Source organism: Macadamia integrifolia, chromosome 6 (genome assembly GCF_013358625.1).
Source record: "Macadamia integrifolia cultivar HAES 741 chromosome 6, SCU_Mint_v3, whole genome shotgun sequence".
In the NCBI taxonomy this organism is placed as follows: Eukaryota; Viridiplantae; Streptophyta; class Magnoliopsida; order Proteales; family Proteaceae; genus Macadamia; species Macadamia integrifolia.
Window position 1 is genome coordinate 6066805 of NC_056562.1, and position 16469 is coordinate 6083273.

General features: G+C 37.0%; 1 protein-coding gene across 2 annotated transcripts in view; it reads left to right on the plus strand.

The window, feature by feature from the left end:
- The first annotated feature begins 693 nt into the window (after positions 1–693).
- The window catches only part of LOC122081237 (phospholipid-transporting ATPase 2-like), a 57202-nt gene continuing 41426 nt past the window's right edge, over positions 694–16469 (plus strand). The window contains exons 1-4 of one of the 2 annotated variants that reach the window (XM_042648267.1): positions 694–961; positions 1951–2239; positions 4435–4648; positions 10211–10327. In XM_042648267.1, coding sequence (XP_042504201.1) covers positions 2115–2239; positions 4435–4648; positions 10211–10327 — 456 coding nt within the window. In that variant the 5' untranslated portion in view covers positions 694–961; positions 1951–2114. The remainder of the gene's footprint in view (positions 962–1950; positions 2240–4434; positions 4649–10210; positions 10328–16469) is intronic. The other variant, XM_042648266.1, reaches the window with a different exon arrangement.

A 16469-nucleotide genomic window follows, 5' to 3' on the forward strand; every position in this document is an offset into this window, starting at 1 on the left:
AGTCAAAACCCAGTTTTCCAATTATAGGCAAAAAGCCGAAATATCTTACAGATCTTAGCTCTGATTTGGGTAAAATTGCACCTAGAATGAATATAAATCATTCATCCACTAGAAATATTACATTAAAAAATTTTACCATGTTACTTCTAAAGTAGAACAATTTAATGGGTTTTTTAAATGATCAAACTCATTGATTTTGTCATGATTCGAGTGAAAAGACCGACTTTTATTTGAATTGGACAAGTTGTTTCTGATTCTTGTCATTTTTACCCAGAACTAGCCCATACACTAATCTTGACCAGGTTTTTAAAAATTTAGACTTGACTTAGACAACTCGCCCTAATCAAAACCCAGTTTTCCAATTGTAACATAGTCAATAGCCCGGAATATCTTGCGTATCTTACTCTGGTTTGGGTCATCTAGAATGAATATAGTGTCGAAAAGAGGAAAAAACTAGGGTTTACACATCTTGGAAGGTGGATCGAATTGGGTAATTTGCATCGGTAGCCCAATCCCGATTACTGCTCCAGGACTGGACAAGAATAGGAATCGTCCTCGACTGATACCGATCCGCCCGATCCGCAACCTATTCCTCGAACTATGGTGAAGGCTGATGACACGTATTTTTTCAGAATTTTGATACGTAGAGAATTATTCATGAATACTTAAGAAGGACGGTAGGAAAATGAGAGGATTCACTAGGAAGGGAAAGCGATGACATGGTCTGACCGGTGGGGTAATACAAAATCAATTCCGGAATCCGGACCCAACTCTTGACATTTTTAACGCCATTGAGGGGCATTGTGGAAATTGGAATCTCCTCCTTCAGCATATGTAGTATGAATTTGGAGCTTGGAACAAAGAAATCAAGCCTGAAACTCTAAAGCAACAAAGCCAGTGTCTGATATCGTGGTTGCCCAGCATTTTCGGCGCAAAGGTTGAATAGGTTTCTCCAGAACAGGTTATCTTCTTCCCTGTCTACTACTCTAATCAAATACTGCTTGATCTGTGTGTGTAATTATTAAGTAACTCAGAACTGATCATAATTCCTGATCTTGAATTATGGATATAAGTATCGATCTGGATTGAATAGATCATTTCAGAGTCTTACCTTTTTTTGTCTCAAAAGATTTATTGGATTTCGATTGATTTCTCCGACGAAGAAGACAGAAGCTAATTTGTTCACAGATACTTGTTCAAAGCACTTGAATTATTTTAGACTTCAAGCTCAACATTGGGCATTCAGAAACAGAGTCCAGTATTAGTCTCTTAAAGACAATGCAAGCTGATGAAGAAATTTTATGGGGTTTAAGTGTATGAAGTTTCCGTTTCTGTTGGACCAAAAAGGGACTCTTTAAGTTGATTTCGCGAACCTTTAAATTTATATTTTTGAGATTGATACCAGTGAAGAAGCACACTTATTTTCTTTGCTATTGATATTATTTTGTTACGTCTCCTTTTATCGTTGAAACACTAATATTTACGTGGGAAAAGGGATTGTAAAGTGAGAAGTAAAAAGCTGATAAATTTTAAGTGGAATTAGAATGAAAAGTGGATGATTAAAAAAGTGAAAGGAAATGAAAATTTGTTAGTGTTGAATACTTTCTTGTAAATTTACAATACAAGTGCTAAGACATGACTTGTTGGCTTTTAATTATCGTTCTGAAGCCTGGGATCTAGACAGTTCAAGCTATGGGAATTTGAGAAAACAAAGTTGCTGCAACTCGGTTTTGTCTCCATTGTAATTCTAGAATGCTTGCCATTTGTTGCAATTATTCTTTTTATTTGTCCTACATTTTTTTAACATATTTTTGTTATTTTTTCCAGTGGTGCAGACCACAAAGTATAGTTATTGGACATTGGTTGGCAATATAGTGATATTTATGCTGGTTTTTAAGCCATTTTTTGTATGCTTATTTTGTCAATTTTTGCTCATGTTTCATTTCTCAGGCATGCGCATGAAATATTATAATCTCTCTTGAGCTTTCTCTCAGGTGGGATATGTGTATCCTCAAATGCCAGTTCTTTCTGCCAGGAGCTCTTTTCTTAGCTGAATGCTTTATGGAAAATGTAAAAGGACAGATGTGACATGATCATTTGCTTTTAGCTCAACAATGAAGCGCTATGTTTACATCAACGATAATGATATGTCACAAGATGTTTATTGTGACAACCGCATATCAAATAGAAAATATACTGTGCTGAATTTTGTTCCCAAAAATCTATTGGAACAATTCAGGTAATGTTCAAACTGATGGCTTTGATTTTACTTTCTTTCTTATGTGGGATTTCTATATATATATATATATATTTTAAATGATTTGGTCGATATTTTCTTTATTTTTTTAATAAGTAACAGCAGCTTGCATAGATAATGGGGTGAAAAAAAGAAACACCAATATACATGGGTGTTATGCCTAACTCGGGAAACAAGAAAGTATATGATGTCCAACTGCTTTATATTATGTCCAACTGCTTATAAACACCCATGTAAAACCACCTTTCAAGATACGCATATGATGAAACTAGAATTATCCCATGAAAAACAATTTTCACCACATCAAAGTTCCTGGCTATTTGGCATTAGGATGCCTCCAGCCTATCAGTAGGAAGAATATTACATCCCATGTTTATATATCCTCCACAAGTCAGTTACTACCTTCTGTTTTGTCATATCCATCATCACCATTTGTCACCAAGATGGCTTTTAGACTGGGATAGGTTTTAGAAAATTGGGTTCTTTCTACTTTCGAGCCAGGAGGATTGAAAGTAGATCATATCGTCTTGTACCAAATGGAGTTAGCTCATGAGAATGGACTAACTTCTCATGGGCTAACTTGCACCTTAGTTACCTTGTTCCATCAAGAGAAAATTCCTGGCTTTGAACCCCTTTCAGCACCACATTCCTTATTGATTAATGCAATAAAGGTAGCATTGTAACCATAATCTATGGATGCCTTATAATGTAATTCCTGACAATGTGAGCCCATCATTTTGGATCTCCGTCTGGTGCTTTTGAAAGAATACAATGGTGTATTCAAGGCTGGGGGTTTTATATCTGCTCATTTCTTTCAGTTATTTTAGAATCTCTTCCTCATAAGGTTGGTCCCGCCAAGCTTAAGACTTGGAAACAATATAATCTCCTTCTGTCATGAATTAAATTAGCCTGGACTTCAGCTTTGAGATAGTCTTCATGAGGGTTGACCATTTTGTGGAAGAAATGTATCTTGTCTCCTCCAGCCAAAAAATGAACCTCGCATGGATTTTCCAATTCCCCCGGCCTAAAAGAGCTCCATATTTCAGTCTATTTTGAAATGCTCTGAAGTGGACATTCTTTCTTCGTCTTGAAACTGACATGTGCTTTTCAGTGCGAAGCAATGAGATTAGATTTTAGGGCCTTCAAGTCCATGATTATATCATAAGTTGCTCTGCCTATAGACCTCCAGTTGCTCCACTATCATTCCACCACCAAGTGGATTTTAAAAATTGGCTCAGAAAATCTTGTTGGAAAAAATGTGATTGCAGCATCTGAACTTCTTGGAACCTTGGGCTGCCATGTAACCCCTGGATTTCTCCTTGGATGAAATTGCTCCAGACCCCTGAATTCCAAATGAGCTGATTGAATGGCTGCTGCTGTCGGTCACGTTGTTTTGTTCCTGTGCCTTCCTTAATCCTTATTACTGTACCTTCTTCATGCCCCCAGTGTTTTAGGATTCTGAGCAACCAGAGCCATTTCTTTCTTTGCACTTTTATCAATTATCAACATTATCACCCTCATTGAATTAAGAGAAGGCCAGTTTGGTGACTGTTATATATTCAAAAGGTTTTGAGCTACAAGCTTTTTTTGCTGTGCTTTTTGCGTTGGATGTTTTTATACTGCCATCACCACTGTCTACATTTCCTTTCTTGATTGATGAGCTGCAATACAACAAAATTATGCCTAGGGCCCTAGGTATCATCAAAAGATGTTTTAACCAAGGTGTAACTTTATCAAACTACTCACCAGATGGCTTGATATGTAAAGCCCAATTGGCCAGTAATGTGCAACATTTTGAACTATGATGAATGTAGCTATTAAAAATATAGTTAAAGGACAACATCTAATTTTCAAAAAGGAAAACAACTTTGGTGGCCGTGGACTGGAATACTCCTTGAGCTTCTGCACCACCTGCAATGCATTTATCTCCACCTGAATGGTAGTAGCTTAGCATATTGAAGTCCTCCTGTAGGTTCCCGAATCTCTTGTTCCACTTCTAAGGCTTCTTCAACTTCCACTATCATGAACTTAAATACTTTTAGCTGTTTTTATTTCTGAACTTTTTGCATAGTAATTATTTTTAATCATTGGCACCTGTGAATATTCTTTTGACTATAAATTTTTTTGTGATATTTTCCTCAAACTTTTTCTGATACATTATATTTCTTGGGTTTCAGCCGTTTCATGAATCAATACTTTTTGCTGATTGCATGCCTCCAACTTTGGTCCCTTATTACTCCGGTAAATCCTGCAAGTACATGGGGCCCACTTATCTTTATTTTTGCAGTCTCTGCAACGAAAGAGGCCTGGGATGACTATAATAGATATCTTTCAGACAAGCAAGCAAATGAGAAAGAAGTGTGGGTTGTAAAGCAAGCAGTCAAAAAACTTGTATGACCTATTTACCTACCCTTGTTCCCCCTTTGCATGGTTCTTCTTGCTCTTTAAACTTTGATGGAACAACAAAATAGACAAGGAATAGCTTGAATTGATTGTGTTAACTTCCTAATTGCTCATTGTTCTATGCAGTTTTACTTTTCATACCAATTTCATGGGTTATTGGTTATATGTTTCTACTCCAAGTTGGTTTCTTCAGGATTTGCTAATTTACTTTCACTTATTGTCTGGGCTCTCATTACAACACTTCTTCCAAATTCTGTAAATCCATCTCATGGAGTACAATCATCTGTAGGTTAATCATGCTCAAAAGGGAAATGAATTTTTCAGTTTTGGTTCAAGATTTTGAAATTTATTAGCTTGAAATGACAGAGAAAATTGTCTGGAAATAAATCGCTGTTTTGCTGTATTGTCAATGCCTAAACAATTTGGAAGACTGATACTCTTTTATTGGTTTCCAACAAGGGGGAAAGAAAAAGAAAAGACAAATGTGCTATGGTATTTATCCCCCCATCCCCCCCTCCCCCAATAAAAAAGGTGCTATGCTATTGGTTAATTTATCATGGATTGAGTTTTATTTTTATAAGATTTTGAGGTTCTTGAGATAATTGGGATGTATGTTGAGATGCGTTGAAGCATCATACAGTTCTGAAGATCTACTATTCCAGAATTGAGCTCATAGCCGTGAGAAGTGCCTAATTTAGATAAGCTGGTTGTTAGTTTACTACGTTACTATGCTTAACAGGTGCTTTGGCTTCATTCATTCATTTGGGTCTGCTCGGAGGCCTCTTGATGGAAAAAAAAAATTTGGTGTGGAGGTCTGTTCTGATTCTGACACATGGGAAATTGGCCCTACAGAAGGGTGGGGATGGATGTGCTTGGCTGCTTGCTACCTCCTAGTAGATTGGGATTGAGTTTGTTTGCCCATTAAGCAAGGTGGTGTGGGGGCAAAGAGCTATAAAGAAAATCTCCAATGCTTTACTCTCAAAATGCTATGGAGATTTTTACAAGAAACATCAATCTTTTTGGAAAAGAAATGTGGATGTGGAATATGCTGAGCTAGACAACTTGGAAGCTGTACCGTACAGGTGAATGCAAGCTATGTTATATGTCTGTTTTAGGGCGCCATTACCAATTTGACAGCATTTCATTCAAGGTTCCAGTTTGGTTGTGTGAGAGGTTCAGAGAATTCAATTAGGAAGGATCACTGGTGTACTGATAAGCCTCTGATGCTTGAGTTCCTGAACATTACAACTTGATATTGTCAAAACAGGAAAATGGCATCGAACAGAGAAGCACTAGTCAGGATTACATGGCTGTGAGTGGGCTTTGAACCTGAGAAAATAACTTAAAATAGTTAGGAGCTTACATTTTATCAACCTGAATGGAAGAGTCAAATGGAGTATCAGTTGAAAGTGGGAGAAGCAGATAGAAGTTAGGACACAAGAATCGTCTGGTAAGTGGTAAGTGGTAAGTGGTAAGTGGTAAGTTTACAGTTTAGAGGAATCTGCATGACTGGGATTAGTGACTGGGCTAATTCTTTTACAGCAGTCGAGGCCTTTTTTTCTATTGATATGTTCTCATCTAAAGGCCAGAAGCTAACCTTAAGTGACTTGGTGATCCATGGGTCAGACTGTAGGGACTGAGCTTTAATTTGGAAGTTGAAAATTTCTCTAAGAGTTTTGTTTTTTGGATGGGATATCTATTTAAGCAAGTTTCTTACCATTGTAGTACTGCATTCAGGACGTTTTAGATGACTCAGCAGATTTTCTCTCTTCAAACACAATTTGGAATTGACAGTTCATCTTTTTCGGCATTGTGATTTTGTGGCCTAATCTTTATTTTCGTTATCTACAAAAAGCAGATCTTGAGATATTTTGTGGGCCTGTTTTGTTGATTATGGTCCTGCAGTTTAAGACAAAGTATGGCCAAGTCTTGATCTTCATCTGAAAGCATTGGACAGGTGGAGTTTTGAGGACCAGTCCAGAAATTGGCTAAGAATGATCAAGATCATTGGAGATTACATTATGATTGGTCTCTGCATACAAAATAATTTTTAGAGGTGTTCCTTGGTGGTGATCAGTAGCTGGACATTGCTTTACACCTTTGGAGTGTACATCGAGTTTAAGTGTTGCTGATATTATGCCATGCTTTTTGTATTCTCTCTTTTTTCTTTGCTAATAAAATATATTGTTTTGTTCATTAAGAGAGAGAGAGAGAGAGAGAGAGAGAAGGTTGACCATGTAGACTCAATATTCAAGAAATTAGCACTATTGAATCGAAAGCATGGAGGCTTCCATTGAAAGGCAGTTGGAGTATTTAGCCATTGATAATCTGATTATTGTAGGGCACTGTCTCCTAAATTGATGCTCACTATGCTTAGGAGTTTCTGAAACCTCTGTATCTCAGGAGATACTAAATCTATGGTTCAGTTATTTTGACATGGATTTGTGTGCATTAATTTCAGTTACTTCATGTAGAGTATAGGGCTGTTGAAAAATATGTGTCCTTGATTGCGGTGCTAAACCTTGTTATTAAAGTATAAGAAAGGAGATTAGAGATGGCTTTCAGTGGGCCTCTATTAGTAAAGAACTCATCTACTCAACAGTTTCTTCAATCTAAAGGGAACCGAGAAATTTTTTTAGGTGGGGGGTGGGGTTGTTTGGGTATTATCTTATAGGTAAGTTTTTCTAATCAGGCCTCCTAAAAGGCCTTGTATTGTTTCTCTATTAAGAAACAATCCGATGTATTGGGTGCTCCCTGTTAGAGAATGGTTGGCAACCAAGCAACCACTTGGTGGTGATGCGATTAAAATTGTCCAACTGGGAAAATCAGGTTTCAAAAGACTTTATTTGGCCAATGGTTGGGTTCTATGGGCATTAGGATTTTTATTTTTTGTAATGAGCCTCTTTTATAAGCCAATTTTAAGATCTTAATTCTGAATACGGGATTTATATTATTAGTTAGTTTAGTTAGAGTCCTATTTCTTTATTTATTTAGTTAAGCTGAATTAGGTAGGTATGTTTAGAATCCAGCCTTATTTTAGTCTCTTTCCTTTATTATCTCATTTCCTCGTTAGTTACCTTATTAGTTCAGGGCCTTCAGGCCTTTCATTTTTTGAGGATTTTATAAAGGTTTGTATGGGGCTACACCCTTGACATGTGAGTAATAAATTTGGCTTGTTGCCTTAGATTTTGGGTGATTCAGTTCTAGCCCCTAGGTGATTCAGTAGGTTGATCAGTGGTGATTGTAATTGAGGCCTTTGGTGGTGATTCCAAGGTCATATCCCCTCCTTTTTTTATTCCTATATCTTCTTCTATATTTTCTCTAATCAGAATTCAGGCAAGTAATTGCGCACCTTTTGGTTGAACCACATCAACTGGTATCAGAGCCAAACCTGGTCATAGCCCTTAGGTGCCATGATCCCACACTCTTGTTTGTTGTCTGCCAACAACTTCAAGTCTTGCAAGAGAGCTTGCAAAAGGTTGAAGCAAATCTTGATGATAATCAGCAACAATTTGAGGAATTTAAGAGCCAATCACTGGTTAAAACCTGTTGTTTGGAAACATCCTTCGGAAAATTTATCTCATACGTTAAGCAAAAGGTGAAAAAGCTAGAAGATGATTTGATTGATGAATCTCCTAAAAAATAAAGATCCTCGAGAGGAGCCCATGATTGGAATTGCAAATGAATTGATCAAAGATCCGATTAAAGACAAAGCCTCTTGGTAATATTTATGTTGAAGAGGATCAAATCGAGATCATCCCTATAGATATTGAATGTGTGAAATTTTTTCTTCCGTAATAGATCTTTGACATCAAAATTTGGCATTGGATCATCAAATCAAAGTGATTGACTGTGGATGCTGATTGAGTGGTGATGATTCTCCCATATTTTAAAACTTAGAGGACGAGTTTTTTCCAGAAACAGAGGACATGATGTAGTTAAGATTGTCTAATCGGGCCAATCGGGCTTCAGAAGACTTTATTTGGCCTATAGTTGGGTTCTATTGGCCTTGAGCTTTTTATTTTTGGGTTTATTGTTGTAATGGGCATTTGTTAAAGTGAATAAACCCAAAAAAGAAAAAATTAAGGCCAATTTGGTTTTTTTTAATGTTATTTTCTTATTAGTGGGTTTATGTGTAATTATACATGAACCCTGTCCTTACATGTAATTAGACTTAGCTGCAACTTTATAAATAAGAGTTATAGCTTACAGTTAGATGGGGAGTGGAAAATAAGCATAGATCTGGAGATTCCTGGATAAGTCAACCTTGCAAATTACTGCTGAATCCATTGGCAGGCAAGAGACAACCTGTTGAACTGAAACATCTTATAGCCCGAAAAGAAAAAGCTGAAGCGATTCCCATAGTAGCGGAGCAACCTAAACCATGAAACGGGTTGTGGGAGAGCAATACAAGTACTGTGCTGCTAGACAAAGTAGTGGAGTTCTGCACCCTAGATGGCGATAGTCCAGTAGCTGAAAGCTTCACTAGCTTACATTTTGACCTGAGTTTCTTGGTATTGTCACACGAACCAGACCAAACCACTCCTCTACATATCAAGCTACCTTAAGTCCTTAACTCCGATATAAAATTAAAGTGGAAAATACAAAAATGACCCCAAGCAAATGACAAATTCTATACCATCACGACAGCACCTATTGAACCAGAATCCCCTTGGCTTGGATTTGGTTTCTCTCGGTTTGGGTTTCTAGATTGGGTCATGCCAATCTAGCCACGTACACGCAATTGCATCAATTGGATGTTGGTCTAGCCCATAGTTCAAAATTTCGCCAAAATCTCGGCGAAATTTCCAAATTTTGACATTCCTGAGACGGAACTGGAGGCAAACCCCGAAGCAGCATAATTTTGGTTGAAAATTTTGGTAATTTTGGCCATTTGCCCCCTGAAATGTCCAAGCTAAAATCACAGGAAAAAATGCACTGTTTTGGTGAAAATTTCCAATTTCGGTCTGACCGAAATGGCCTACCAAACAAGTTTTAGAACTATGGTCTGGCCATGCACATGCAACTGCATCAATTAGACTAGCCTTCTCAATGAAATTGCTGGATGGTTTATTTTAAATAGAGTGAACATGTAAAAATAGAGATGGATAAGTTCAGAAGGATCTCTAGGGTCTAAGTGTACATTTCATGATGTTGTAACCAATTATCTTTGTTGCGAATGTTTCCTATACTGACTCTTTCACTATAACAACTGTACAATAATCGTTTGAGAAAAAAAATTAAGAATTGTATTACTGCAAGGATAAAAGAGCAATCTATTCACATAGGATGCTGCACAAACTGTATTAGTCCGGGGTCCCCCAACAGGATTCTTTGCATCTCAAAAACCCGTCGAATCCCCCTCCCTCTGGTGGGATGCAAAGAATGTAGTGGTTAATGACTTCATTGACTTCTAATAATTAATTCTTTCTAGTCCCTTTTAAGTCGTAGCTTAGGTAATCTCTTTATTTGCTTAGTTTAGGTAATCTCTTTATTTGCTTTCTTTCCTCTTCATTACATTTGTGATGTTTGTTATCTCTCTTCCCACAGATTCAGGCTCAGGACATTCGTGTTGGTAACATAGTCTGGCTCCGTGAAAATGATGAAGTGCCTTGTGATCTTGTCTTACTTGGTACTTCAGATCCACAAGGTGTCTGCTATGTGGAGGTAATACTTGAACACATTTTCTTCTATTCTGTTACTCAAGTAATTGTTCAATTTAGAACAATGGGAACTATTGAAGCCATTTAGTATGGTAGTTGTTGTAAAATATGTACTTAATTCAGCTGGGTTATCAATTCTTTGGTGTATGTTATTGCAGCTATTTGAAATATCCTTATTTTTCCTTTTATAAACTTGTATGAAGTTCTTTTCACTTAAACATGGTCTGTCTGCCCTTGTCTTTGTATTGTTTGTTGGGTCTAACTTCTTTGGTGCATCGTACTTGTTTCCCATGATGGCAATTTTGCAAAATATAAGAGGTAAAGGCACATTACCTTTTTATCATCAGTGCATCTCTTGAGTGCAAGGTTCAAGATTCCGGTTTCAACAATGGTCTAAACCAAAGTATTCCACTAAAAATGGTGGAAATGGAACCAAAATGGCTGTAATGGCACCAACACACTGTCCATTCCAAATCCCAACTTGGCTGAAATTTAGAAGTTTTGGCCATCTCGGTGGACCCCGAGACGTAACCTGGTCTGTCCAAAATTTCGGACAAAATACCTGGTTTCTGCCCAAATTTCTAGTAATAGCCCAGAAAAAGTACCTGGTTTCGGCAATTTCAGCTGAAATCTCAGTTTCAGCCAAGGCTGAAACCTGTCCGAAACCTGAGATTTCGAACCTTGCATTTCAGTGAGTATACCGACACCCTAAAGACCCCTTAATTGCATGTGTGCCATATCGTTTCAAACAATGCCGAAACCGAAATAGGTACCAAAATTTTGAACGATACTTGAGTTTGCCACCTTTTGCTAGTGCCTTCTATTTTCTTGATTGAGGGTGTTATTTATTCATGAATTTTGTGCTTGAAGTCTCAGACATTAGTGCCCTTTTATTTTGATGTTCATAATGACTGAGTCTTATATGGAAATTAGGGATTAATTTAATGTAATTTCCATTTGCATAATAGAAATCTTTTTGTAATTTTTGTAGCACTGCTATAGGAACTAAAATCTCTCCTTAGGCCTCATGCTTGGATAACTTTCCTGTCTGTTTGATATATATTTCTTGGGAGAATGTTTTCTGCCTGGGAGTGTAGGGCTGCACCAGCGTGGGGGCCAATAGTAGCAAACCTGGAAGTATCAACAGGGTGTGTATTTCCACCTTTCATGGGGGGCGGGCCGGTCATTTTGCCTGCCTCTGTATCTGGGTGCAGCCCCTACACTCCTGAACAGAAAACGTTTTCCCATATTTCTTATTCACCCCATGAACAAACCTGGATATTTTGAGTTGCCTGCCTTTTGTGATGAAGCTGCCAGCCTGCAGTTTATCTGGCAGCAGTCTCACAGTGCTTGTGTCTCATGACACAAGGGACCATGAAATTCCTTCTGAGGCTACAGAGAAAGTTGACAAGCTCTGAGAATCTCCACCTGTAGCTGTAAAAGGCATTGTATGAAATTGTTCAGCCTTTGAGAGAATTATCGACATTCATGGAGCATTGCCTACTTGTATAATAGTATAATACTATTATCTACAGAACAAAGGAATATTGTATAAGCTACCGCATATCATGTATGCCACTTTCGTAAAGTTAGAGCCTGTGATGTCTAGGTTGGTCTGAACCCAATCTGCCTGTTGATAGTTCTGTTTGGACAGAGCGACCTAATATGAATTTGGGCCCAGAGGTCAGCTTGGCCCTGCCCGTAGTTAGTTAAAATGGGAATGGCAAAAAAACTTCGTTTGAGACGGTAAAAAAAGGGTCAAACATTTCGAAAACAGGAAAAAATGAAAATCGGACAGTATGCCTTTTAAACGTTTAAATTTTTTAAGTACTGGACAAGAAAAAAAAAAAAAGAAGGCAATATACTCATACAAATTGAAGAATTATTACCTAATTAATGCCTGGATTCAAAGTTCAAAACAATCATGACATTCAATTTCAGGGAGAGGGATCATGAAAACCAATTGAAATTGGATTTTGATTAAAACCAATTAAATTAAAATAGGTTAAGAGAACATGAACATGGGATGGACGACGCTCTGTTATAGAGATTTTTGGATTGAATCTTCTGCCTTAGATGTCTCAAAAAGTTGACAATCATGGTGTTTTAACTTTTATCATCAGATTCCAAAAAGTATCATAACCATTTTATGAGAATCAAGCCTTTTGAGTCAAGTGTCACATGCCACGTATGGCTTGCAAAGCAACCATTGGGAGGTTGTTTAGGACATTTCCACAAGATACTGTGCAAGAAGGCAGTTAGTGCTTTCAAGAGTGCATTTTTAGTCCCACATTAGTAGTTGATGGCCTTCAATAACAATTGCAAGGCTATAAAACATATTCCGAATCTCCCTTCAAGGTAACCTTCAATGCTTTTTGAGCTTTCGGTATTATTCACACTGAATTTGCTGATGGTGGTGACCACTCAGATTCCATCAAGTAAGTTAAAAGTTTGTTAGAAAGCCCTTTTTTTTTTTCTTTAATAATTAAAAAAATGGGAGAGGCATTTAAAACACGTTTAATACGCTGATGTCAAAGGAACCCGTTTTTTGGCGGGTTCGTTTGACATCAGTTCGGGAAAACGCGTTTTAAACGAGAAAGTTTGGGAACATGTTTTAATGCGCATTTTAACTAACTATGGCTCTGCCTCAATTTCCAGTGTTTCTGGTTCACCCAGGTCAACATTTTTACAACCTAACAACTTTGTTTTGAAATTGCGTCCTGTAGTTCTGAGCATAGCTGTCAAGGTGTCCCTAGGCGGCTTTTTGGGGTTGCCCTGGTTTTTTTTTTTTTTTTGGCCTCTGCCACAGCCTTGGGTCGCCTTTTTTCCGTGACAACTATTGTTCTGGGCCTTTTGGCATGAGAGCTTGGCTGAAATCACATATTGGAGTTAGAGGGGAAATAACACTTTATAGTTTATTGGTTCAGTCTTTATGATTTTAAAGGAGGGCATAAATTTTCAATTAAATCCTGTGATTTTAAGTATTGCTTAGGAGAATGGTGCCTGTTAGACTTAGAGTCAGGTTAGGACAGATTTGAGAAACTAAACCACAGGGACAGAATTGCGGTGGCTAAATACTTGGTAGAAACAGAACCAGAATTGAGGGTAATCAAATAACTCATCATACAATACTCAAAAGATGAAGGAAGAAAGAAAGTATAAGACTTTGGAATCACCATCAAAGCCTGCGGGATTGGAATCACCACTAAGGGCTGGATCTGCATCAACACAGTCCAAGGACAGCCTCACCACTGACCAAAAGAGTGGAAAACCTAATTTCTAAATAACTCAATTCATGGAGCCTGTGCCTCCTTTGCTTTTATAATATGTGTTCGATTACAAAATAATTCTCTAAAAAATAGCAAATTTTCTAGAAAGATCTTATTGCTATTATTCAAAAATAAAACTAAAATAGCCAGTTCTGGATTGCGATTGACTTAGCAACTAAATCTATTCCAATATAGAAACAATAAAGGAACTATCACAAAATAGAAACTATAGTAGTAGTAGATCTAACAGAATATTCTAGTCAGCAATCTTCTAGATAATCTCCTCTCCATGCAAATAACATGGGGCCTACTCAAATCTTCATTCAATCTTCTAGAATAACATCCACAAGTGCTGGCCCTGGGGCTTACTTGAACCAGAACCAGGTCTAGTTTTGGGCCTGGTTTCTTTCTCCTCCTACACTGGTACTGTTTGAGCTCTGAATTAGAGAATCACGGATCACCACCGCAAGTTGTGTAAAGGAATGAAAGGGAGTTGGTTTTCTCCATAGATGAACTGCTGAAATGTGCAGTTGAAGAGGATGGGGTTTTTGTCTGTTGATCCTTGAGTTATTTCAGACTCTTGCATCGTTTTCCTGCTGGATATTGTTTCCCTTGCTATGAAGGGGTGCATAGTTGGAGGATTTGGGTGAGCCAATGGAAATGGTCATATGAAGCTTGAGTGCAGGAGAGTCACCAAAGGTACAAGGCAATTCAAGGTATTTTTTTGATAGATTTGATGTGATTGACTGCTCCCTAAAAGGATCTGCTTTTTTCATGGCCAATTGAAATGTGTAGACAGATTTTTCTTAATTCTGCTGACTTTCTGATTGTTTAGTGTTTTTATCCAAGAAGTGCTCATTGCCATCTGTTTCTGATAATAAGACTGTTGTCTTTCGTGAGATAAGGTCAAGATCCAATCCAGGTCCATTTAAATTTGCCAATATGTGGCTTCGTTCTCTAAGTTGTGATCCTCCTGGATTGGCTGGTCAACGATTTACATTGAAGCTGAAGTTACTGAAGGAAGATATAAAAAAAATGGAATAGTAAATCACCTGTCAAGTGTCAAAAAAGGAAGACTTGAAACATTGGCTTCTATTAATTGAAGTTTGAAAAGAGGGAAGAGGGTAATCTTTTATCTTCAGAAGAGATCTTAGAAAAGGATGCCATTCAAAAAGAGTTATCTACTACCGTAACTCAGGAGGAGATCCACTGAAGGCAGCAAGTCCAGGGCTTTATGGATCAGATAAGGTGATAAAAATATGAAAGGTTTTTTGCACTTTGCAAAGTATAGAAGGAGAATTAATTATAAATCAAAGCCTAGAATTGATGAAAGCCTTTGTTTAGACGTGCATGAGATTGAGGATGCTGTCCGAATCAGTTATTCCAGTCTGATGAAGTTACTTGCTCTAGTTTAAAGGAGGAAGGAGGTAGATTTCCTGACCATGTAAATTCAGAATACAGATTATTTAGAAAGAGTTTTCTCTGAAGCGTGGGATACAATTAAATCCATGAATGGAGATAAGTTGCCGGGTCCTAACAGTTTTACAATGCATTCAATTAGAAATGTTGGAAGGTAGTCAAGAAGGATCTAATGCTGTTTTTTGAAGAATTTCTTTTAACGGGCATTTGTGATGTTGGTGGCATGTCTAAATTGTTTTGAAGGTAGATAAAACTTTCTATCTGATGATTTGCACCCAGTTTGATACTAAGACTTGAAATCGTTCGCTTTGATAGAGGGGGAGAGTATATATACGGTGGGCTCCAAAACCTTTTTTTACCGATAATGGCATTGTCTATCAGGTAGCTTGTGTTGAGACACCCCAATAGGATGGGGTTGCTGAGCAGAAAATCAACATTTATTGGAAGTCATTAGGAGTCTACTACTCTACTGTTTATTATGCATGTCCCTAAGACTTTTTTGTCTTATGCTTTTCTCACAACTGTCTTCTTAAGAATCATATACCTTCTAGTATCCAAGGTTTAAAGTATCGATATTGCATATCGTTTAGATGTATCGTATCGTATCGTATCGTATCACAGATATACTAATACACGCATGGAAATGGTCAAGATAAGCATGGAAATACACTTTTGGAGCAAAAAACTGTATATATAAGCAATATATAACATTGTGTCATGCACAAACACTAAAATGGAGAACTACGTATAATGAGATAAGTGCATTCAATTGAAATTGTTATAAAGGATAAGATTTCTTACATGTAATAATAGCCTATTGCCATGAAGAGTGTCGGGGTGGTTCAAACTCATAACTGAAATTTAGGAATGTGAGTGACTAGGATGATGTTTACCCCAAGGCATAGGACTTGGTTTTTGGAAGAAATGAAAAAAAAAAAAAAAAAAAAAAGGAAAAATTCAAACATGAAGAAATTTCATTTTTTGCTGAAATTTCTTGAATCTTAGTACAATCTTTGCAAATGATGAAGTTTGATGCTATGGGTGGGTTAGTTTTACCTAAATCCATAGATTTATAGAAACAAGTATTAGAAAAAAAATGATTTAAACGCAAAGATCAAGTTTTTGAGAAATCTACCTTTTTTTGTGAAATCTCCTTCAATTTGTGATTTCATCTTGTTGAGTGATCCAAACTTGGGTTTTTAGTCACCCTTTGAATCGTTTTTGAGCGTGGATTAAAATCCCCAACTCAAATTTATGCAAAAAAACAAGTTAAGGGGGCTTAGGAGGACTCTCGGTTGGGAGTTTTGTTTTGTTTCTTTGTTTTTTTGCTTTTTTTTGCTTTTTTTTTGTTTTTTTGTTTTGTTTTGTTTTGTTTTGTTTTGTTTTGTTTTTTTGTTTTTTTGTTTTTTTGTTTTTTGTTTTTTTGTTTTTTTTTTTGTTTTTTTTTTTTTTTTTTTT